The 24510-nt window shown below is 39.8% G+C and overlaps 1 protein-coding gene across 7 annotated transcripts in view; it reads right to left on the bottom strand.

The window, feature by feature from the left end:
• BEGAIN (brain enriched guanylate kinase associated) overlaps positions 1-24510 on the bottom strand; it is a 260573-nt gene that overhangs the window by 81283 nt on the left and 154780 nt on the right. For 4 of the 7 annotated variants that reach the window (XM_043988983.1, XM_043988986.1, XM_043988984.1 and 1 more), the window contains exon 3: positions 14015-14104. The exons of the other annotated variants lie outside the window; for them this stretch is intronic. In XM_043988983.1, the coding sequence (XP_043844918.1) occupies positions 14015-14104 (90 nt within the window). The remainder of the gene's footprint in view (positions 1-14014; positions 14105-24510) is intronic. 7 annotated transcript variants of the gene reach the window in all.

The following is a 24510-nucleotide window of genomic DNA, read 5'->3' as shown; positions in this document are numbered from 1 at the left end:
ACCCTATGACTTTGCATGCATAGTAATGCATTGACCCAGTCTATTAAGGTGACTCCTTCTTGGGTCCAAGGGTCTGTGTTCTATGATTCTAATATCTTTAGCATTTTGGACCTTCCCATATTTCTATAATTCTAAGGTACCTTCCAGTTCTAACATTCTTTAAGTCTACTAGCCCCTCCTTAGGAGGTGATACTAGTCATTTAGATTCATGGGGCTCTAGGAAAACAGGAACCAAACAGAAATATAGTGAATTTTGCATACTTTTCAACATTAATCTTAAACTATAGCTAGGGTAAGAATGTTTAACCAAACAAGAGATAGGGGTGAACATAAAGGACAAAACAGACAATTTTTTATTACATAAATGTATTTATTTTTTTTTTTGCGGGGCAAAGGGGGTTAAGTGACTTGCCCAGGGTCACACAGCTATTAAGTATCAAGTGTCTGAGGCTGGATTTGAACTCAGGTACTCCTGAATCCAGGGCCAGTGCTTTATCCACTGCACCACCTAGCTGCCCCTACATAAAATTTTTCAAGCTTTTTTACATGAGCAAAATCAAGGCACTTAGATTAATAAAAGAAACTGTTGATTGGGAAAAAAATCATATTGAATATTTCTGATATTTAAGAGATATACAGATTTGATCCAAATATTTAAGAACAAGAATCACTCCTTAAGAATCAATTGTTGGGGCAGCTAGGTGACACAGTGACTAGCTTTGTGACCCTGGGCAAATCACTTAACTCCAATTGCCTCACTACCCCCCCTCCCCCAAATAAAAAAAGACTCAATTGTCAAATGATATGAACAGGTGGCTTTCAAAATACTAAATCCAACTTCAATGACTATATGAAAAAGGTGCTCTAAATCCATTCAAAATGTATAGAATGAAACAAATGTGGGCACTTTGGAGGTTGAAGTTTTAGATATCTAAAAAAAGTCACTCATGTAGAATAGTTCATTCCCAGAGCAGGCAAGATAAATGTGTTGTCACCATGTGTCTGCTCTCTGCATTAAGGTTATCCATCTGTGTTGATTAAAGTATTGTGATTGCTTCCTAAATACACATAGTCCTGATGGGAATGATTTGATTTCACTAATTATACTGCATTTTACAATGGAAAAAAAGAATGCTCCAAATCACTAATAATAAGAGAAATGCAAATTGAACAATTCTGAGGTTTTACCTCATATTCATCAGATTGACAAAGGTCACAAAAGATGAGAATGGTAAATGGTGCAGACTACAAAAAGGCACTGTTGACAGGACTGCAAATTGGCCCAACCATCCTGGAAAACAATTAGGAACTATACTAGAAAACCTTTTGATTCGGTAATTCCACAGCTGGGCATATAACCCTAAGAAAGTCAAAGACCCAGGAAAAGGTCTCAAATATATAGAAAACATTTATAACTAAACTCTTTCTAGTAGAAAGACCTAGAAACAAAATAAGTGTCCATTGGTTGGGGGAAGACTGTACAAATTATAGTAGATAAAACTATAACGAAAACTAATTGTATTGTAAGAATTGATCAATATGAAGAATTTAGATAAATGTAGGAAAATATGTGAATGGATGCAGAGCAAAGTAAGCAGAGCATGGAGAACAATATGTACATTGACTGTAACAATATCAATGAAAACAGCATTGAAAGGCTGTGGAATTCTGATTAATACAATTTCCAGTCTTGACTTTAGAGGACTGGCACAGAGAAGGATGTCCCAATGAGGTATGTGTTTTTGAATCATAATTTTTTATTATAAGGGAGGGTCCTAAGGGGGGGAAGGATCATTTTGAAGTGATAGTGATATAGAAAAAATTTTTAAAAGGGTTAATCTTCCTAAAGTTCAGTTCTGATCCTGAAACTTCCATGTTCAAGAATTTCCCATTGCGAAAATCAAGGCCCAGTTCCTTATCCTGGCATTTAATGTCTCCCAAAATCTGATTCTAATTGACCAATCAGCCAGACATTACACTGTTTTCTTTACTGGTAGGTGGTACAGTGGATAGAGTGCTGGATATGAAATCAGAAAGACCACCATTAAAATTCAACCTTAGACTCTTTGTAGTTGTATAACCCTGGTCAATTCACTTAATATCTACCTCAGTTTCCTGGTCTGTAACGAAGTGATAATAGTATCACGTACTTCTCAGGGTTGTGGTGAAGATCTGAATGAGATGAAATCAGTGAAGCACTTTGCAAATTTTAAAATGCCAGCCATTAAAATGCTACTTATTAACTATTATTACACAAACCCTACATGTAACCAACTTGGACAATTCAATGTCCACCAAACACATCTTGTAATTCTCTGTCTTTGTGCCTTTTCCCTAACTTATTCTCTCCTTTTAAAAATTAGACCCATCTTTTTTTTTAAGTCCAACTCAGATACCACCTCCTCCAGGAAGTCTTTCCTGATCCTCCCAAACAAAAACGAACCTCAGAGTACCTTTTCTGATCCTTATCATATTCAGCCATGTAGGCATACAATAGGCACTTAATAAATGTTTGGTGATTTAATGTGGACATGTCTAGTTTCCCTGCTAGAACGTAAGTTCCTTGAGGGCAGGAAATGTGTTGTATTTATCTGTTTCTCTCCTAGTGCCCAGCATAGGTCCTGAACATAGCAGCTGCTCAGGAAATATTTGCTAAAAGTTTGAATCTGTCCCTCAACCCTATGCAAGGTGCTGTGGGGGACAAAGTACTGTCAAAGTCTTTGAGCAACTCAGAGTGATGTTGAATGAAGACAGGATGCATAGAACAATCACATAATTCTCTAAGTGCCCAATGTAATCAGATACCAAAAGGGGACAATGCATGGAGTAGACATTATAGATAGATGGGAATGTGAGAGAACATGATGGGCTGTGGAAGTCAGGGAAGGCTACCTCGAGTTGGTGGGGATGTGAGATGGGCTCTGAAGGACAGGATGACATTTAAGCTGAAAATATGGAGGTATCTAGGTGGTGCAGTGGAGAGAGTGCCAGGTCTGGCGTCTCAGGAAAACTCTTCCTGAGTTCAAATCTGGCCTCAGACACTTACCAGCTGTTTACCTAAGAAAGTCACTTAACGCTGTTTACCTTAGTTTCCTCATCTTTAAAATGAGCTGGAGAAGGAATGTCAAATCACTCCAATATCTTTGCCAAGAAAATCCCAAATAGGGTCACAAAGAGTCAGACATGACTGAAACCACAACAAAAATCTCTCAGTAGTGGGACCAGTAGGAGGAAACAACCTAATCTTGTTTTTCTCAAAGTCATTCATTCAAAAAACCTTGACTAAGCCTTTGCTATATGCAAGGTCCTCCCTATGCTGAGGTTACAAAGATTAAAAATGACACATTCCTTTCCCACAGGGAGTTTATAATCTAATGAGGGGATATGCTATATACATAAATATATATATGGTACAAAGTAGTATGTGACAAAGGCAAAGATTATTTGTGCTCTAGGAAAATCTGAGAAGGGGAAAGATTACTTGCTAATGTCCTTTTTCACCAATGTCAGGGAGCATTGGCCCCACACTTTTTTGAAGTTGTGAAATTAAAAAAAAAGTGATTCCTTTTCCCAATACAAACCTGGGCAGGAGTCCAAGAATTCTTAATTGAGGTTCTCGCTCAGAACGTGTAAGAAATAATGAGGGTGATTTATTCACAAAGCAGAGGCCTAAAAATAGCTTGGTCGATTGAGCGTGGAGGGCAGCCCAGGGCTTTGTTGGGATACATGCGCCTGGATGCCCTGATTAACTCCAGAACGCAGCTGACTGTAAGAATGCCAGAGGAAGAGACGGCTGGCTCCCCTCCCCCTGCCCCACACTATCCACTGAGATCTTTGTCTAAGCTTGGTCTTCAGAGGGGGCACAGAGATGGACAGACACATTTGGCTTTTTGCTGGGGGGAAGGTGACTTTTTGGAATGGCTGAGTCAGGTGCAAAGCCTTCTCTGATCCTAGACAGCCCACAATGGCCTCTCCCTTTTCTAACCCTAAGAGCACTTAGCATATTAGGTAACTACTTGCATTTCCACAGTATTAGAAAGTTCATGAAGTTCTTTTCTCATTCTTTATTCCAGCAAGATAGGCTATGTATTCTCATCATCCCCAATCAATAGGCAAAGATACTGAGTCTCAGAGAGATAGTTACTTGTCCAATGTCAGACAGCTAATTACCTTGGGAGGTAGGATGGCAGACAGCTAGTTACCTTAGGAGGCAGGATGGCAGACAGCCAGTTCTCTTGGGAGGTGGGATGGCAGACAGCTAGTTACCATGGGAGGTGGGGTGTCAGACAGCCAGTTTACCTTGTGAGTCTGGGTCTTGTCTTCCCAACTAAAAGCTACTTGAAGGCTTCTCCTGTTGTCAGTCCCTAGCAAAGATTTATCTGAACACAAATGAAGGAATGGAATCTTATGGAGGGTTAAAAGAAGTATGTCTGGAATCTTTCAGACAGAACTTTTATCCTCATGAAGCATTTTCCCTAGAGTAGCTGCAGAAATTCAAACCTCCCCAGAGGGCAGCTAGGTGGCACAGTGGATAGAATGTTGAGCCTGGAGTAAGGAAGACCTGAATTCAGATCTGGCTTCAGACACTTAGTAGCTGTGTGTCCTTGGGTAGGGCACTTAACCTCTGTTTGCTCAGTTTCCTCATCTGTAAAATGGAGGTAATAATAGCACTTACCCCCCAGGGTTATTGTGAGGATCAAATGAGATAATTAAAAAGCACTTATCATGGTACCTGACACATAGTAAGTGCTACATAAATGTTAGCTACTATTATCTAACTCATCTTTACTGATCATATGAGTATCTGTACCTTTATATTTTCTTCCTTCCTATGTACCAAAGGGAAGATACCTAGGAGTGAATCACTGAAGAAATAGTCACCGGGACCTTCTAGGATTGTGGCTTTACTCTCTTGTTAAAAGGTACTTGTGTTTTAATAAAAATCAGTGCCTAAGTCCCCTCCACTGCCCACTGTGCAGCACTGGAAATTAATCCTGTTGGAAGTAAATCAATATTTAGTTAAAGTGAATTGATCGTCAAGTGTTAAATGGAATTTTCATCAAGCATTCCCCCTTACAGTTGAATCCTATGAAGGGAGGAAGGTCTGAAATCCCACAGAGAGAAAAGAGATGGGGCAGGATTCCCATGGAGGGTGAAGAAGATGAGCCTGGGAATCTTAATGATGGAGAAGGTTAACCTGGAAACCTTTTTGAAGGTGAAGAAAACAAGTTAGGAATCCCACAGAGTCACAGTCTCAGAATTAGAATCTTATCTTTGTGGCAATTATCCATGCAGGTGTTCTGACCCCCTTCCATCCCCAGTCCTTCATTGCAGAGATAGACTTCCTACCAGAGACCATGGGAAGGCCCTTCCTCCTTCCTTTGCTCTTTGGAATTGGAAATGAAATGAACTAAACCTTTCATTTCCAGGGCCCAGTTTGGGCTTAAATCACAAATCCCCTTGGGAGAGGGATCCTAGAGAATTGAATTCAATCAAGTATTTTCTCTAACATAAACAGGGGAAAGAGCCTGAGGATTTTAATAGTTTGGTGGGTGGTGGTGGTGGAAGCTAAGAGAATGGACATCTGGATTTTGAGAGTAATGTGCAGAGGACAGTAACATCCGACTTCATGACTTTGTCAAGTGCTTGGTAGGGTAGCTCGAGAGAAAGAGTACTTAGAATCACAGAAACTTACGGTTGAAAGGTTCCTTAGCAGTTATCTGATGGAGATGAGGAAACTGAGCCTCAGAAGAGAAGATTTCATTCTTTAAATTTGTGACCTCAGTGCCTAGCACAGTGCCTAACACACATTAAGCACTTAATAAATGCCTGTTTGGTTTTTTGTTGTTGTTGTTTGTTTGTTTTGGGGGGCTTTTCTTGGTGAGGCAATGAGTGTTAAGTGACTTGCCCAGGGTCACACAGCTAATAAGTATCAAGTGTCTGAGGCCAAATTTGAACTCAGGTCCTCCTGAATCCAGGGCCGGTGCTTTATCCACTGCACCACCTAGCTGCCCCATGCCTGTTGTTTTTGGCAGAGCTCAGACTAGAATCTGGGTCTCCTGAATCTTATTCTGATGTTCATTTCACATTAGCTTACCAGAAAACGCAAGTTCAAGTCTCAACTCTCCTGTTTCCTATGTAACCTTTTGTCAATCATTTCCTTTCTCTGAACCTCAGTTTTCTCTTCTGTAAAATGGGGATAAATATTTTTGCTACCTACTTCACAGAGTAATGTAATTATTATTATTAAGACACATGCTGATAGCTAAAAAGAATGGGTAGTTGGGCTCTTATGCCATCTGTCTGGACCCAGGAAAACAATTATGTTATTGCCACAAATGGAGGACATTCTTTCTAGTATCAAATTCCGGCAATTAATATTTTAATTGAAAGTGGTGAAGTTGTGGTTATTTATTAGATGCAAGAAAAGCTGGAGAACAAATAAATGCATGGATTTGTATTCAATTTCTGCATGTTAGACACAGTCTTGCTGAATTAGGGCTCAATGACAAGGCATTCCTGAACACATCTGCAATATCATATGAGACCAAGGCTTTCCTTTAGACCTCGAAGCTGTTCCAGGCCTCCAATGATTTGGAACCGTTTTTTGGAATGACAGGTAGATTTCTTTCTGACTTTATGCCTCCCCTAGAATGCTGGAAAGGTTTTTTGTGGTCAATGGTATTTGGTGGTACCTGTCTCTAGGGAACTAGAAATCCTTTCCAAACCTTCCTTTGTCTTTTATCACAGCAGAAACCCCAAGACAGGGAGAATGAAGTGTTCCTTGGGGGGAAAAATGAAAGAAAGTCATGAAAGGAAAAACTATGAAGAAAAAGGATCTGAACAGAATGCTGACCTACATCAGGAAGTGAGAGGGTAAAAAAAAATGATGCTGAGGAGAAAGGGAAGAAAAAAAGATTACCAAACACTTGAAGCTAAGTAATAGAAATAATGTTCTTATTATAAAGTGATGGGGGTAGGGAGTGTGGATAGGGTGGAGGGGGAGTTAGTCCCTTTGAGGAAGAAGTAGCTGCTTGTATTCCAAGGTATGATGAATGTGTATCTCCTGCTAGCAGAGGGAAAATCCAGGGAGGGTGTGAGAAAGAAAAAAATCATGGTGGTTGGTGACTCCCTGTTGAGGGGTACCAAGGCAACTATTTGTCAACTTGACATTAGCAATAAAGAGATCTGCTGTATTTCTAGGACCTACATATTGAGGATGTGATGGAAAGTCTCCTAAGGACTTGTCAAAAATGATGACAACTACTTACTTTTGATGATTCATGTGAGGACAAATGAGATTGCCAGAAAGAACTTAAGAAGCATTGTTAGGGCTGAGGAAATCCTCAGTGGAAAAAGTGAAGGCTTTAGGGGTACTAGTGGTATTTTATTTGTTCCTCTACAGCCAATTTAAGGGAGGGGATTCAGAAGAGAAAGGTGAATAGAAGTCAGCAGTTGGATAACGCGATGCTGTCTGAGAAGAAAATTCAGATTTCTGCAACGGAAATGTTTAAAATGTAGGAATGATGAGCTCTTCTTGGCTAGGGAAGGAGTGAACCTAATGAGGGATGGTAAAAAATATACTTGCCTAGAGTCTCGAAAATCTTATTAAGAAGGTTTCAATCTGAAAAGAAGAAGAGAAAAACTGCCTGTGTATATTTCCCAAGCTAGGTATGATATAGACTAGGAACTATATAACAAGGGAAAAAGCATCTCAATAGAATTGGGCAGTAATTTATAAGAGAAAAAAAATCCAAAAAGGGGACCAGTGATAAAACCCATGGATTCAGATGTTTTTCAACAAAAGTACAATGAATGGGAAGTAAGCAATAGAGGACCTAACACAGAGATTGAATCTCTACTCACTACACTACGCTACAACTTGTAACTGTAGCATAGTGTAGTGAGTAGAGATTCAGTTAACAAGTCTAGAAGACCTGAGTTCAGGTACTAGTGAACACACAGTGCAACCCTGGATTTCCCTAAATTGTCTCCAAGCTACTTTAGGAGATTAAGTTGCAGGACAGCTATTTATCTGCTTTGGTGGCGAGGTTTCTCTACTCAGAGTTTCTTATCCTGATGAAATTACTAGTCTTAGATTTGCCCCAAGATGGTGTACAAGAAAGGGAGAAAAAGAAACATATGCCTGGAATACAGTTCTGGGAAGTTTATACCTTACTTAAAAGGAACAGAATAGATTTGAAAAGTGTGTGTTTTGGGGGAAGAGAGTAATAGCACTGTGAATTAAGACAATGGACTCATAAGGGAAACAGAGGGAGAAAGCATGGTAGAGAATACTGGATGGAGGGGCAGCCAGGTGGTGCAGTGGATAGAGCACCGGCCCTGGATTCAGGAGGAGCTGAGTTCAAATCCGGCCTCAGACACTTGACACTTACTAGCTGTGTGACCCTGGGCAAGTCACTTAACCCAATTGCCTCACCAAAAAAATAAAAGAGAATATTGGATGGAGATTAACAAAGGGAGAAACAAATTATATTGTCACTTGGTTAGGAGGAGGCAATAAATAAAGAATTCAGATACCAATCTAATCCAATGGATAGCTATTAAGCACCTACTATGTTCCAGGCACTGTGCTAACCACTACAATGAATAAAAGGACAGTCCCTGTCCTCAAGGAGTTTACAATCTTAAGGGGGGAGACAACATATAAAAGGAGACAGGAAAGGGAGGGGGGGGCAGGGAGTACTCCCTACAGGGGCATCATGTTCCTGGAGCTGAAACCAGGCATAGCAGCAGGTGCAAACTGGAGTCAGCTGAGTCCAGTCTCTGCTCTCTATAAAGGAAGGCATTAGGAAAAGTTTGGTACTATGCCTCCCAGTCCTCCAATAAAAGGGGAGAGGAGGCTGAAGGAGGTAGTGGCAATGTATGTTTGAGTTAGGAGCAGGGTGATCAGATTAGAAGTGTCCTGGGAGGGACATCTTGTTCCACAGAGTTGCAATCAGGAAGAGCAACAGCAGATACAAAGTGGAGTGACAAATCAAAATTCTGGCCCAGATATGGTAGTGATAGGGGACTTCAATTCTCTGGCCATTGGTTGGACTTCTCTCTCTGCTAAAAAGGGTGGGTGGGGGGAAAGGCTAACTTTTTTTTGGCTTGCCTTAAAGATGATTCTGGCTTTTAAAAGGCAAAGGATGTACTTCCAACTTTTGAGTGGAATCTGCTCTTTTGGAGTAGATTATGGCTAACAAGGGTGAACTGGTTGAAAAAAGAATAGATAGGAACCTTGGATAGAAGTGGTCACTTTAATATGGACTTTTAAAAAGAGGTAGAGAGGAAATATGAACTTAAATTCAATTACTAGAAAAATTCTAGAACATGTTAAAGGGATGCTTAGTGAGCATTTGGAAAAGGAAGTAGCAATCAAGCAGAGCCAGCATGGCTTCATTAAGAATAGGCTATGCCAAACTAATTGTATTATCATTTTTTTATAGTTACTACATTAATAAAACAGACGAATGCCATACACAGTTTATCTAGATTTCAGCAGAACATTTGAGAGTCTGTGGTGGAAGGAAGGAAACAAGCATTTATTAAATGCCTATTATGTGCCAGGCATTGTGCTAAACATCTTGCAAATATTATCTCATTTGATCTTCACAACAACCCTGGGAGTTAGATGCTATTATTATTCAAATTTTATAGTTGAGGAAACTGAGACAGGCAAAGGTTAAATGACTCACCTGGGGTCATACAACTAGTAAATGCCTGAGGCTGGATTTGAACTAAGGTCTTCCTGACTCCAGGTTTAACACTGTCTACCATGGCATTTAGCTGTCCCTGTTATCTTTACGGACAAAGGGGAAAGATGTACACTAGATCATATTATCATTAAGTGTATGGTAAAAAGGGAGATGCAAAGAGCAGTCATAGGGATCATTCTGATGGTCTTGTCTTAGTTCTTTTTGGGTCTACCTGCTGCATTTGACACTGTTGATCATCTTCTCTTTGACACTTTCTCCTTTCTAGGTTTTTATGATATCACTCCTTCCTGGTTCTCCTCCTACTCTGACCACTCCCTTTTGGTCTCCTTTGCTGGCTATCATCCATATCATGCTACCTAACTATGGGTCTTTTCCAAGGCTCTGTTCTAGGTGTTATCTGTCTGTCTCTCTCAACTCAGCTCTGGGGGCTTTAATTATCATCTCCATGACAATGACTCTGATCCATACATATATGCATAATCTTTCCCTTGAGCTTCAGTCCCATATCACCAATCACCTGGTGATATTTCAAACTACATTTGGTGGGACAATGAGGGTTAAGTGACTTGCCCAGTGTCACAGAGCTAGTAAGTGTCAAGTGTCTGAGGCCAGATTTGAACTCAGGTCCTTCTGAATCCAAGGCTGGTACTTTATCCACTGCGCTACCTAGCTGCCCCATGAAACAATATTTGTAAAGAACTTTGCAAACCTTAAAATGCTATAAAAATGCTGGTTATTATTGTTATTTTTAATTACTTGTTTTTCATATACTTATGTACTTGTCCTACCCATTAGAAAGTAAGTAGACTCCTTGAGAGTAGGAATTATTTAATTCTTTATATTTGTACCCACAGCAGTTACTTGGCACATAGTAGGTGCTTAATAAATGCCTGCTGATTTGGCCGATTGAATGAATGACAACTTGGAAAGAGGTCTACTGTGTAGCTTCCAGGGATCTAAGGTTGGCTTTGTGCTGCTTAATGTTTTAATTAATGACTTGAAGATGGTAATCTGTCAAATTTGTAAATGATACAAAGCTTGGAAAGAGAGCTAACACACTGGCTATTAAAGTAATGATCCAAAGATTTTTATTGGCTAGAATTGGCTTCAGTCAAATAAGATGAAATTTAGTAGGATGAATGTAAAGCCTTACACTTGGGTTAAAAAAATTAATTTCACAAGTACCATACCTTGCCTTGGTTAGACCATGTTATATTCGGTTCTGGCTGCCCTATTTTAAGGATGAAATTGACAAGCTGAAGGGCATCCAGAGGAAGGTGATAAGAATCAAGAATCGTAAGACAACTAGAAATCACTCCATCTGAGGACCAGTTGAAAGAAAAAAGGCTGTTTAGTTAGAAGGCTGGGGTGGGGGGAAGGGTGTGTGGCTATTAGCTAACTTCAAGGATCTATCATGTGGAAGGAGGTTTATGATTGTTCTTTTGGCCTCAGAATACAGGAGCAGCAACAGGTTGAAATTGCATGAAAGTGATTAACCTCATTCCATTTTGCATCTATTGTAAAGGAAAAAGTCACTCCTCCCAGGATAAATTCATCACTTCTAAATTCACCATCATGCCCTGGTTGACCCCATCACCCTCAGCTTCCTCTCCTCTCAGATTGGAAGGCAGGAGGGTACCAAACTTCTCCAAATGCTTTCCTTTATAGAGAGAATAATCTGGAATCTCTCAGCTCATTCCAATCACATCAGCTGCTCTGTCTGTTTTCAATTCCACAGAACAAGGTCCTTCCCCCATCACCCCTTCCCAACACTCCCTGGTGTCTCATTTCTCACCTTTCCTCCTCATTTTGCACATTGTCTCCCCTTTTAGACTGTAAGTACTTTGAGGACAGAGATTATTTTTCTTTTTTATTAATTGTATTCTGGTGCTCAGTACAATGCCAGGAACGTATGAGGAATTTAATATTTATACTGGGTTAGAAGCAAATTTAGGCTTAACGTAAGGAATAATTTCCTTAAGAACAAAGCTCTTCAAAAGTGGAATGTGTAGTCTTGGGGGAGTTACGGGGCTCCCCTTCACTTCAGGGAGGATTTCTAGCAAAAGCTAAATAACCACAAGTACTGGGGATGCTGTTGAAACAGTTTTTGATTAGATCTTGCTTGGCCCCTGAGAACTATGTGATTCAATGTCACAGATTGATGAAACAAAGAATACCAGAATTGAGAAGTACCTCAGGATTATAGAATAGAGCCAGGTGTGGTGACACATGGCTCTAATCATAACTATTGGGGAAGCTGAGGATCTCATGGGCTTCAGAGTTCTGAGTTGCTATGGGATATGCCGATTAGATTTCTGTATTAAGTTAGGCATCCATATCTGATGAGTCCCTGGGAGAGTGTCTATGTATGTATCAGACTGCCCAAAGGAGGGAGAAAATACCCACTTGGAAAGGGAGCAGGTCAAATCTTCCATGATGATCAGTAGTGGGATTGGGTCCATGAGTGGCCCTAGCATTCCAGCCTAGGCAAGATGGTGAGACCCAGTCTTTTTTTTTTTTTTTGTATGGTCTGCAATGTGTTGATCTTTATGAGGGTCAGAAAGTTTCTTAGTAGTCAGCTAATATAATAACCCCTACTAGAAGCTTAAGTTTCATCTATACAACATCTTGAAACAAGTGATCATCTATTGTCTCCTTGAAAATCTCCAGTAAGAGATAACTCGTTATTCTTAGGAGGCAGCATACTGTGTTTCTAGAAAGCTCAAATTATTAAGAAGTTCTTCATTTTGTGGAGCTAACAAAAAGTCTCTTTACTCATCACTCTTTACTCTTAGTTCTCCCCTCTAGGACCAAGCAGAAAAAGACTCCTCCACTGGACCATCCTTCAAATATGTTCAGATAGCTCATCATGTCTATCTGCTTAAGCCTTCTCATCACCAGCTGAATTTTCCCTGACTGAATGTACTATTATTTAGCCTGTATCTCTTCATCTCATCCAAAAGAATATTGTGACTTTGTCAAATGGCTCATGGAAATTCAGAAATACAATCCTCACAGCACTGCTGGACAACTGCTTCTGAAGTTCTTCCTTACAATGAGCCGAAATCTTCCTCCCTGTTAACGATCCCCTCCCTCCTCACCCCCCTCCCCCAGTTCCTACTTCTTCATTCTAAGGGCCAATGGAAAAAACCCTGCTCTTTGTTCCTCATGACCTTCAGATAATGGAAAACAGCTTGTCCTGGAAACCATACCAATTTTTTTTTTTCCTTGGGAGATTAAAAGAAATAGATGTCAAAGGGAGATGGAAGGAAGACGGAACACAGAAGGGAAGATGCCTGGAATGTATATATGTCTGAAGCATCCTGATGAAGTGGATAGAACCCTGAAAGAGAACACTGGGGGACCTGGGCTCTTGTCCTGGCTTTGCCACCAACTCTTGTATTCTGGGGAAAGTGATTTCCTTTCTATGGTCTTAGTTCTCTGTGCATTTTTATTCCCTAGGGGCTCTCAAAGACTCAATGGAGTCAAACTATAAATCTAGAAAGATGAGTAATGGTGGGATTCATATTTCTTAGGTGGGGATCCTATATCAAATAGGAGATCATCTATCATGAGGTTGTGGGAAAACCCCGTTCTTAGAGCATGGAGACCTGGATCTTAGTTCTAGCTCCATCATTAACTCAATGTGTGACCTTGGGCAAGTCTTTCCTCCCACTTTGGGCTTTAATTTCATCTTCTAGAAGATAAGAGAGGTTGGAGTAGACCAGGGATTCTTAACCTTTATCTTTAATGGACCCCCATCTCAGAAGAATATTTTAAAATCCATAAAATAAAATTAATGGATTACAAAAGAAAATATATTGAAATTGTTATTAAATATTTTTGTTGTTGTTTCATTTTTGTGTGTGTGTTTTGTTTTGGTGGGGCAATGAGGGTTGAGTGACTTGCCCAGGGTCACACAGCTACTAAGTGTCAAGTATCTGAGGCCAGATTTGAACTCAGGTCCTTATGTATCCAGGGCCGGCGCATTAAATCTTTTTAAAACAAATGTCATGTCCCCCAGGTTAAGAACTCCTAAATTGGATGGCGTTTATGACCCTTTCTGCTCTCAAATTCATTAGTTCTAAGGTCCCATCAAGCTTGGAACTTCTATGGTTCTCAGGTCTATTTTAACTTTATACTGGAAATTCTATCAAACCTACCTCTGGTTCTTGAAGCAGACATTTGGGGGGCAGTTTGGAGGGGACTTATAGACGAGATGGAATGGAAAAGAGAAAAAAAAAGGTGGGAATGGAGGGGTCCAAGGAGAGCAAACGTCAAGGGTTTATTACCTGTCCCAGAGAGCGGGGGAGGACTTGGCCAGCCTGCCCTGGAGAATTCGAGGCTGCCACAGACAAGCGGGTACCCAGGAATTGCGCACCCTGCAGTATGAATAGAGGACAAACTGAGGCTCAGAGAGTTGAAGTGACCTCCACAAGGTCACTTATTAGCCTATTGAGCTAATATCTGCCTTGGGGTAAGGTTAGTAGTCATGAGTCAGTGAGAGCCCTGTGTATATTTTGGGGGTAGGCCAACAGGCTTGGGTTGTGTCACCAAGGAATAGTACAGTGGGGTTGGCCCAAGCCACCCTGCTAAGGTTCCTCAGAAACTCCCACTCCCAATCCAGTTCTCCTAATCCAAGCCTAAACTCATTAGGGAACACAGCTCTGAGACTCTGTCACACATCCCTGAAGGGTACCTCAAAGCAGCACCAAGGCCTAACACAACACCAGAAAACTCAATAAAGAACTGGGTTTCTGAGGAAAATCCTTTCCATCCCAGTGACTCTAGATACAGCCTGATACTTTGAGGAACAAAGTATTTGCTATTGAGGATCAAAAGTAAGAGGTAAAAACTGACCCTAGGCATAAAGAAAGACAGGCACCAATCAGTGACTGGTGATAAGAACAGCTCCAAGCCATATACCACATTTCTGAGCCATCTAAGACCATGGAGAGGGGAGAATTGGTGATTTCCTATCCCCTGGATGGCACTAGTTCCCATCATTGACAGAAGATGACATGGGTGAAGAAAGTAGCCCACACAATCTGCCCCAACATTTCATGTATGTCTCTCTACATAAATTATGTGTCTCTATGTGTATATGTATCTCTGTGGGTCTGGTTTTAAAAAAAATTAACCAACTAAGAAACTTGACTGAGCATCAGTTTTAAATGCCAAACACATAACAAATGCACCAAGCAACTGATTAATGGAATTCTGATTAATTCTCCTCTGAAGGAGTGGGTGGTGGCAGCGATGAATTGGGGGAAGGATGACAGGACAAATCAAATAAGATAATGCATGTGAAGTGCTTAGCAAACCTTAAAACACATAATATTTGGAGCCAACCTATGTTCTCTGATGACAGTCCCCAGCCATCTTTGGACAAGGATGCTATTTCTTTAGCTCTATAAGAGTAGGAATCATGATTTCCTACTCTTCGGATCTTTCACTATCTAATGCCCAGCACAGGACCCTGCACATATGTTCAGACTTTAATAGCCAGCTGTGGGGGTGTACCTTGCAGTCTCTGCTAATGGGAAAGGTAAGACTGGTAGATCACTTGAGTTCTGAGCTGCAGTAGAGCTAAGCCTATCAGGTGTCTACACTAAGTCTGGCATCAATATGATGAGCCTCCAGGAGTGGGGAGCAACTATGCCACCTAAAAAAGGACGAACTAAGCAGAGCAAATTAAAGCTTATGTGTCAATCAATATTGGAATTGGGATTATGAGTGGCTGTTGTACTTCTGGCCTGGGCAGGATAGAAGACCCAGCCTCAAAAAGAAAAGCTGAAACCTCCTCAAAAGTTTAATGGACTTGTGAGCTCATCCATGTAGGCATTCCCTCCTTTAGCACAGACTGCAATTCAGCCACGTCTGCTCACCCTATATGACTCTTTTTTTTGGGGTGGGGAGGTGATCTGGGTTAAATGACTTGCCCACACAGCTACTTAGTGTCTGAGGTTGAATTTGAACTCAGTTCTTTCTGACTCCAGGGCTGTGCTCCATCTCCTACCCTATGTGATTCTTATCCATGTTCTCTCACAGGTTGTCTATGAAGGATCTATAATAGTATGAGAAGTCTTCTCTTCCTCTATATATTTTTACTTTTTTATGGGCACTGTTACTGTTAGATGTCCTTCTCTTATCGTTGCTTTTCCCACATGAGTGACCAACCTCCTTTTAAAAAAATCATTTATTTATTTATTTATTCATTCATTCATTCATTCATTCATTCATTCATTTATTTGTTTGCTTGTTTATTTATTTATTTATTTATTTATTTATTTATTTATTTATTTTGCGCAGGGCAATGGGGGTCCTCCTGAATCCAGGGCCCGTGCTTTATCCACTGCGCCACCTAGCTGCCTCCCAACCTCCTTTTTATCAAATATTTTCTTGCTGATTTTCCTTACAATATTTCTTGTGCTCAAATTATCTTTGGAAATGTATTGCAGCTGACTTGCAACCAACATACACCTCTCCATTACCCCTGAGGTCACCTACAACTCTGATTCTTTTTTAGATGGAGGCTTGCTTTCTTTCTTAGATGGTGACTTCACAGCATCACTGGGAGAACTTTCATGTTAAAAAGGATTTCAGTGCCAGAAATCTGCTTAGGACTGCTGAAATCACAGAACAATTTCTCAAATGCAATTCAGCTTGCTCTCTTTCCCCTCTTCAATTCTGAGCTTAATTTGTTTAAACTGATGCGATATGAAATAAGCAGAACCAAGAGAACATTATACGCAATAATTAAAACAACACAAACGAAAAGACCACAGAAAGAAAACCAGATTGAGTGATGCTCTTGGAGAAGAGACAATAAAGAATAACTCCTTCCCATCCCTGAGAGACAAAGGACCACTGGCAAATAATGGTTGGATGTGGTCACTGTAGTCATTATTTTAGTTCAGTTGTTTTCCTTTGTTAAAAAAGAAAGTTTGATGAGAGATAGTAGTGTAGGGAATGGGGCAGGTTTTCCTCCACAAATAATTGATACAATGCTAAAGGCACCAATAAAAAATACTTTAAAAAATAAGAAATTCTGGGTCCAACTTCTGGTTCATCTTTATTGCTTATCTTAAACATATGTACTGAAGTGAAAACTCAGTGGACAGACCATCTAACTGCACTGTCATATAAGCTAGAGTCCAGGGATTGGCAAACCATTGGCCCAAGGGCCAAAGCTGGCCTGTTGCCTGTTTTTGTACCCCAAGGAGATAAAATGTTTTTTTTTTTTATAAATTAAAATAAATTTTATTGTATTAAAAATGGAAAAACCACAATCAAGCATGACTTGAAAGAAGAGATATGAGAGGATACTCTCAATCCATCCCTTTGTGGAGATAGGAGGTCCAGAGTTTGGATATTGCACATTTTTCTGACTTTTTCCATTCATTAGTCAGTTATTCTGATTTTTCTTTCTTTTCTTTTTAAAAAATATTATTTGTTATATGGGATGGCTCTCTGAGAGGTATGGGGGGAATCACAATTATGTAAAAAACAAAGACATCAATAAAAACTTTTTTTGAAAAAAGAAAAAAATGGATTCAGGCATGGATTTCCTCAGTAAGTACCTGGGCCAGTTCAGATATTTTTTCTAATTTGATTGCCAAGTGCCACTGCCACTTCCTAACATATATCACAATGGGGCTAGAGGTATTAGAGTCTAAGGGTGGTGTTCTACTGTCCTTAATGAAGCAAACAGATCTTAGATCTGTTCCAATTTCCATCCATTTGTTAGACCTGTCTATTTCATGTATGGATGATTTTATCTTGGGATAGTGTGATTCATGTGAGTCTAATGTCAAGTTTTCTGAAAACTTTTGACTTCTACTGGTTTTTATTATTTTATTAGGAGATACTATTTATAACCTTATTCCATTCTTTTCCACAGTGTAAAATTGCATTTGTATTCTAAACTTGTGTTGTCTTTAGCTGCCATCTGCCTATGATTGGCAGGCACAAGTATTTGCTGACACTTTTTGGCCTCCTTGTTGTAGTGACTGCCATATATCAGGTAAACTTTTGTAGAAAATGGTGATTTTATTTTCTCAATGTCTTTTTCCACTTGCCTTTTTTTTTTGGTGTGTGTGTGTGTGTGTGTGTGTGTGTGGGAAAGGAACAATGATTTATTTAAACAGATCATGCTTCAGTTGGTGCAATTATACACAATGTTTTCTCTTTTAAAAAAATTGGAGTTAATTTGGACATTGCTTCATTGTGTGACTTCACATGAATAGTGGATGGTAGTAGGATGACCTCATGAGAAATCATTTCCTGTCAAAATATAATCTATTTCATTTTTTTGGGAGGTCATATGGTGTTTACCATGTCTAGTGTTCTTGGACATTTTCCTAGCAGAAAATTATGACGTAAAAGTATAGGGCTTCTAAGTAGTCCATTAGTCTCTTCTTTCTTAAACCTGAGTCATATTATCCAACATTCTTTTTGCCATCCTCCCATAAGCCCACCTTCACACTGAGCTCAACAAGTATCAGAGTGTATATGTAACCTTGGACGATCTTGCCAAATCCTTTCTAGAATTTATCTCCTTCATTTGTCTGTACTGGTTCTTCATGCACAAGCTTCAATTATCTTTATATTTGTATTCTATTTATCAGGATCACTGTAAAATGGGATAATCATTAAATGTTTCTTTCTGTCTTTGTGTATATGAATCACACATCTCAGATTTGGAGCTGGAAGGGACCTTAGAGGTCATATAATCTAATCTAATCTAATTTTTCAGATGATGCAACTGAGGCACAGAGAGTTTAAATGACTTGTCCTAGGTTACCTGGACAGAATTTGAACTCAAGTCCTCTGCCTCCAAATCCAGCCCTCTTTGCACTGTGCCACACTGTAGAAACTCCTCTGCCTTTTCTAGGAGAGACTTTTAGTTATCCTTCCATTTAGCTGTGACTCCCTTTGTCTTTTAGTTTTATTTGTTGCAAGAATATCAATATAATGTGGTTCTTTTTTCAACAGTGCATTGATTTGTTGGTCATGCGACAAAGATCTCACATTTACAAACACTAATAATTATGTTAATGCTTATAGAGGATCTGAGAATTGTAATTCTTCACAACAACTGACCTCTCCCTCTTTCCTCTACCAATATTGCCAATGGTAGCTAGGTGGCACAGTGGATAGAGCACTGGCCCTGTAGGCAGGAGGAATTGAATTCAAATCTGTCCTCAGACACATACTAGCTGTGTGACCCTGGGCAAGTCACTTAATCCTGATTACCGGAAGGAAGGAAGGAAGGAAAGAAAGAAGGAAAGAAAGATTAGAATTGTTGGGCAGCCAGGTGGTGAAGTGTAGGAGCACTGGCCCTGAAGTTGGGAGGACCTGAGTTCAAATCTTACCATAGACATTTACTAGCTATGTGGCCCTGAGTAAGTCACTTAACTCCAATTGCCTTAAACATCTGGGGCCATCTCCAGTCATCCTGATAATATATCTTGCCACTGGACCCAGGAGGCTCTGGAGGAGAGTATGAGGCTGATGACTTTGCACAGCTCTTCCTCACTTAAATCCAAGTCATGACATCTGTCATGGTCCTCTCTGAGAACAAAGGACAAACAACAACCACCACCAACATCAATGAAATGGTAGGGGGCCACACAAGATTGAGGTATATTTAAACTTTTTTTTTCTTGGGTTGCTAGAGTTAAGGAAGTAATCATCTAAGACATTCCATACTTAGCTAGGCTGGTCTTTGGGGATGGAAGCTATTTTGAACCAGATTCTGGATAACTGGTGTCCAGCAAAATAGACTTTACAAAATAGACATGAACTTTTTGACATAGCATTTGAGAACCCAAGGTCACTTCCATGCCATGATGAGGAATCAGAGTAGGATTTTGTGAGGGAAAACAAGCATATATTAGTTGAACAAAATTTGATTAGCAGAAAAATTGCTGGATTGGGAATTGGAGAAAATGGGCTTAAATCCTGAGTCTATCATTCACTACCTCTGTAACCTTAGGTAATTTATTCAACCCTATGTGGACCTCAGCTTCCTGATCTTTAAAATGAAGGAAGTGGACTAGGTGAGATAACCTCCAAAGTCTCTTATGGTTTTAAACACATGATGTTATGAATCTGGGAAAGCTCACTAGATCCAGTGAGCTTTGCCTTCTTTTCTTGATCAATTCAGGCCTGAGCTCTGTGACTAAAAGACCCTGAGATGACTTACAAGTCCTTTTGACCTTTCCCTGTTAGACTTTCATAAGAAAACTAAAAATCCTGCCATGGGTATAGCAGGTCTTAGGCTACTGGTCTCTGATACACAAGTGGGTCCCACTGTTTTGGCTGTGCTGAACTCCTTGCCCAAGGATGGTCTCTCCCTTCCAATCCATCCATCCTTTAAAGTCTAATTCAAATCCTTTCTCCTCCATGAAACCTTTCCTGACTGCCCAGGCTCCAAGGAGATATCTCTTTCCTGAACTCCTTCCTATAGGGTTTATTTTTCTGGGGCAAATCATATGGGCATTTGTTCCTATAATCTCTTATATTAGAGGCAGAGAATAATGTTTCCAGCACATAGGAGATACTCAATAAATGTCTGTTGTTTTGTATGCATTTATTTTTTTCTCTTCATGGGGAGAGTTCGCATCTTGTCTCATAGGGGAGTAAAAAGATTACTAGGATACAAGGGATCAGACTTATAATTCTTTGAAAGAAAGGAATAGTTTCACCTATATCAAAAACATTTTTGGGGGAAGAGGGAAAGAAGCATAAGGAGGGGCAACGTAGGGGATTGGGGTTGCACTGAGGGTACAAACTGGCAGAGACCTATGGGGCACCGTTTCTCCAGGCACAAGGGTATCCAGAGTTTGTGTCTCTTGTCAGACTATCTTCTATACTGGGGAGATTTGGGAAGAGGGCAGGGAGAGAGAAGCAGGTCCCAGAAGAATAGCACCATAGACACAGGATCCTTCCTGATGGAGGGGAGGATGGTCTGGCAGCTGAGTGAAGAAGTGGGTTTCTGGACCACAAGGAAGGAGCTTCTGTTCTATTCTGGGGGGAAGTGTGACGACTGGGGCAAAACCCCAGTCAACTCACCATAGTTATATCTTTGCTAGGAGCATAGGCTCTATCTAGTCCCACTCTATTACTTACTAGTTTTGTGTACTGTTTTTCTCTTCTGAAAAAGGAGGAAGCTGGACCAAAGGATTTCTTAAAGTTCCTTCCATTTCTGGAAGCCTATGATATTAAGTTCCCTTTGAGGGTGCTGCTACATGGCACCATAGTGCATGGAGTGCCAGAACTGGAGTCAGGAAGTCCTGAGTTCAAATCTGACCTCAAGACACTTACTAGTAACCCTGGACAAATCACTTAACACAGTTTGCTTCAGTCTCCCCATCTGCAAAATGGGCTGGAAAAGGAAATGACTAACCACTCCAGTATCTTTTGGCAAAAAAACTCCAAATGGGCTCATGAAGAGCTGGACATAACTAGAATGACTGAACAATAACAACAAAGAACAGAATTCTAAAAGTCTACTGTCCCACTATTGAAAACCTTAGAACACGTTTTGGGTTTTTTTGTTTTTGTTTTTGTTTTTGTTTTTAGTGAGAATAAGGTGGTAGTTTATTGAGGAACAAGGGAAGGAAAGGGTGGGGGGAGGGAAACCATGAAAGAAATCCTTGGACTTTTTTCATGGGGAGATTGCGTAATTTCCTCTTTCTAAAACCAGCTGATGGTACCACACAGAGGAAATTGGATTTGGAGTAAGTGGGCCCGAATTAAAATCCTGTTTTCCTGTGTGATCTCAAGACAAATTCATAAAGCACGTGGCAAAACTTAAAGTGACATATAAGAACCAACTAATATCAACAACAACAACAACATCTCTATAATGATGTCTAGCTTCAAGATTCTATTCCTAAGGAACTAGATCAGTTGTGGGCTCACAGTAAGGGTCCATGATCTTTTTCTATGGAACTGTTTGATTCAGCACCAGTAAGAACACTAAGGGAACTCTTCGGAATGGATTATCTCAGACTATAGGTTGTCAGTATAATATACAAACCAGACATGACTCAGAATGTAATAAGCCTCCCGCTCGATATGATTCCCCCAAACTGCACAGAGCCATTGAAAATGTGGCAATCCCTCCTCAGGGGCAGCCCTGGAACTGACAGCCCAAATGAGGGCTCCCGTTTCAACGTTCTGAGTGACTCTGAAAAGCATCCAAACTGGGGACTGTGCCAGATCTCAAATCACCACCTGAAATGGACCCATTTGCCTTTCAGCTTCTCTCTCTCCTTTCCCCAACCTCCACTAATGTCATAAGCATTATAAACTGCCAAAATAATAGGAAAAGGTACTAGCAAGTGCCAGATTTTAGGTTCAAGAATCTCAGATGTAGAAGGGACTTCCAAGGGCATCTAGTCCAAACTCTACCTGAATGGGAATCCCTTCTACCGTATCCCCCCAAGTGGACATGCAGATTTTAGCTCAACACCTCCAGGGATGGGAAATCACTTCCAGAGCCAGCTCATTTCACTTTGGGATCACTCTTAATTGTTAGGAAGCCTTTTCTTATAATGGACCTAAATTTGTGTCCAGATCCCTTGTCCTAATCCAGTCCCTTATCATGTGAAAGGGCTTTATCAATATGGTATATATGACTTCTCAATGGGTTGGGGAGAGAGAATTTGGAACTTAAAAGTGAATTAAAAATATGCTATATAAATATAAACTGTTATGTATTATTATAATAGACTCCAAATCTATTCTTTCCCCTCCAACTCATTCTATTATATATGTTAATTGTTATTATTACATATGTTAATTGTTTTCCTCATGTTTTAAATAAATAACTTCCTTGCTCAGAAATCTTACAGAGGATAAAGTCCAAACCCCTTAGCCTGACATTGAAGGCCATATAGATCATGGAGGGCCTACCTTCCCAGGATCCTCTCTCCCTATATCCATCTCATGTTGTTGTTGTTTGTCCTTTCTGGAAGAGGACCATGATATTGGGAAGGTGATATCATGACTTTTAGTGAATTGGATTTAAGTGAGGCAGGGCTGATCCCTCTCATGTAAACTGCGTGAACCAAATTGGACTAGTTGACATCCCCAAACACATTCCCTGCTGTCTCACTTTTGTATCATTCCTCCTCCTCTTTTTTTTTTTTGTATATAATATTCCAAACTTTCCTTTCTTCTATTTGCTACACAGTCTTATGTGATCCTGACTCTGGTTCCTAGGTATTTGATTTGTTTATTCCTGGCTGTTTGTAGTCGTTTTTTTTCTTTACTCTGGAAGTTCTGGCATTTGGTAAATCATGTTTTGAAGTATGTTAAATTTAGGATTTCTTCAGGTAGTGATCTGTGAACTCTCTTTTCACTTTGTTCCCTAGAAGTTGTCTTTTATAATTTCTTGAAATATGGTATCCAGGGTTGGTTTTTTTTGTTTTGTTTCATTATAGTGTTTCAGCAAGGTTAGTGACTATTTTTTGTTTTGTTGTAGAATAAAGACCATCTCTAGGTTGGCAAGGCAGACTGCTCAAAGTCTTTTTTAGGTAACTGGACAGTTGAAGGCCTGTCCCTTTAGAAGACTGACCCAATGACTTGTTTGGGGTATCATCATACATCAATAAAAAAAGAAAAGAGAAAACAAAGAATGTGTATATGTGTGTGTGTGTATGGAGATATAGTTTTTTGGGTTTTTTTGGTGAGGCAATTGGGGTTAAGTGACTTGCCCAGGGTCACACAGCTAGTAAGTGTTAAGTGTCTGAGGCCGGATTTGAACTCAGGTACTCCTGACTCCAGGGCTGGTGCTCTATCCACTGTGCCACCTATCTGCCCCAAGATATAGTTCTTTTAGTTGCAAAGATAACTTTTCTAGTTCAGAGTTTCCTGAGTTATCAAAATTGGCACATCTTGGGAGAAAATAAAGAACAAATTGTTTTTGAAGCACTTAAGGGTCACCTAATGATCATTTAGACAGCTTCTATGGTGGGTAACACTGATCCCAGAAAAGAGAAACAATTTATGGCCACTACAGAAAAATCAAACAAATTCCAGTTATAGAGAAATGGAGAAAAACTAGAGTACATGCTCCCTGGTTTCAAGCCTAACGGAGGTCAGTTTTCAAAACTGGAAGTACTTGAATCAAACTGTTTTCTAGGGTTTTTATTATGAATTTAAACATAAAAAACAAATATTTCAACATGCAAACAACAGAAAATAGGATTATATATGAATCTGTGAACCTTTATTACAACTTTAAAAATATTAAATTTGATATAACAAAACTCTCCTGCTTGTCTGTTTCTTTGTGAACTTGCTCCTGCTTTTAGATATTTTTAAAATGTTTCACTTAAGTACTTTTATTTTTCTTTTTAAAAATCACTAACACTATCCAACTCTTTCCCATGTTTCCACTTTCCCCAATAGCTTCCTTGTTAGAAATAAGTATAGTCAAGCAAAATAAACCCATACATTGTCCATGTTTGAAAGTGTATGTCTATTTTTGCTGCTTTAGTCCATTTATCTTTCTGACAAGAGGTAGAAAACATGCTTCATCATTAGTCTTCTGAAGTCATGATTGCTTATTTCAACCATCAGAAGTCCTTAAGTCTTTGAAAGTTGTTTTCCCTTTACATTATGGTAGTCATTGAATAGATTATTCTCTAGGCTCTGTTCAATTCATGTAACATCAGTTCATATAGGTCTTTCCATGTTTCTTTGAATCCATCATATTCACCACTTCCTATAGTACAACAATATTCCATTGCATTCCATTCACACATCATGA

This window comes from Dromiciops gliroides, chromosome 2 (assembly GCF_019393635.1).
Source record: "Dromiciops gliroides isolate mDroGli1 chromosome 2, mDroGli1.pri, whole genome shotgun sequence".
Taxonomy (NCBI): Eukaryota; Metazoa; Chordata; class Mammalia; order Microbiotheria; family Microbiotheriidae; genus Dromiciops; species Dromiciops gliroides.
Note: the sequence above shows the minus strand (reverse complement) of the source record. Positions and strands in the feature narration are given on the sequence as shown.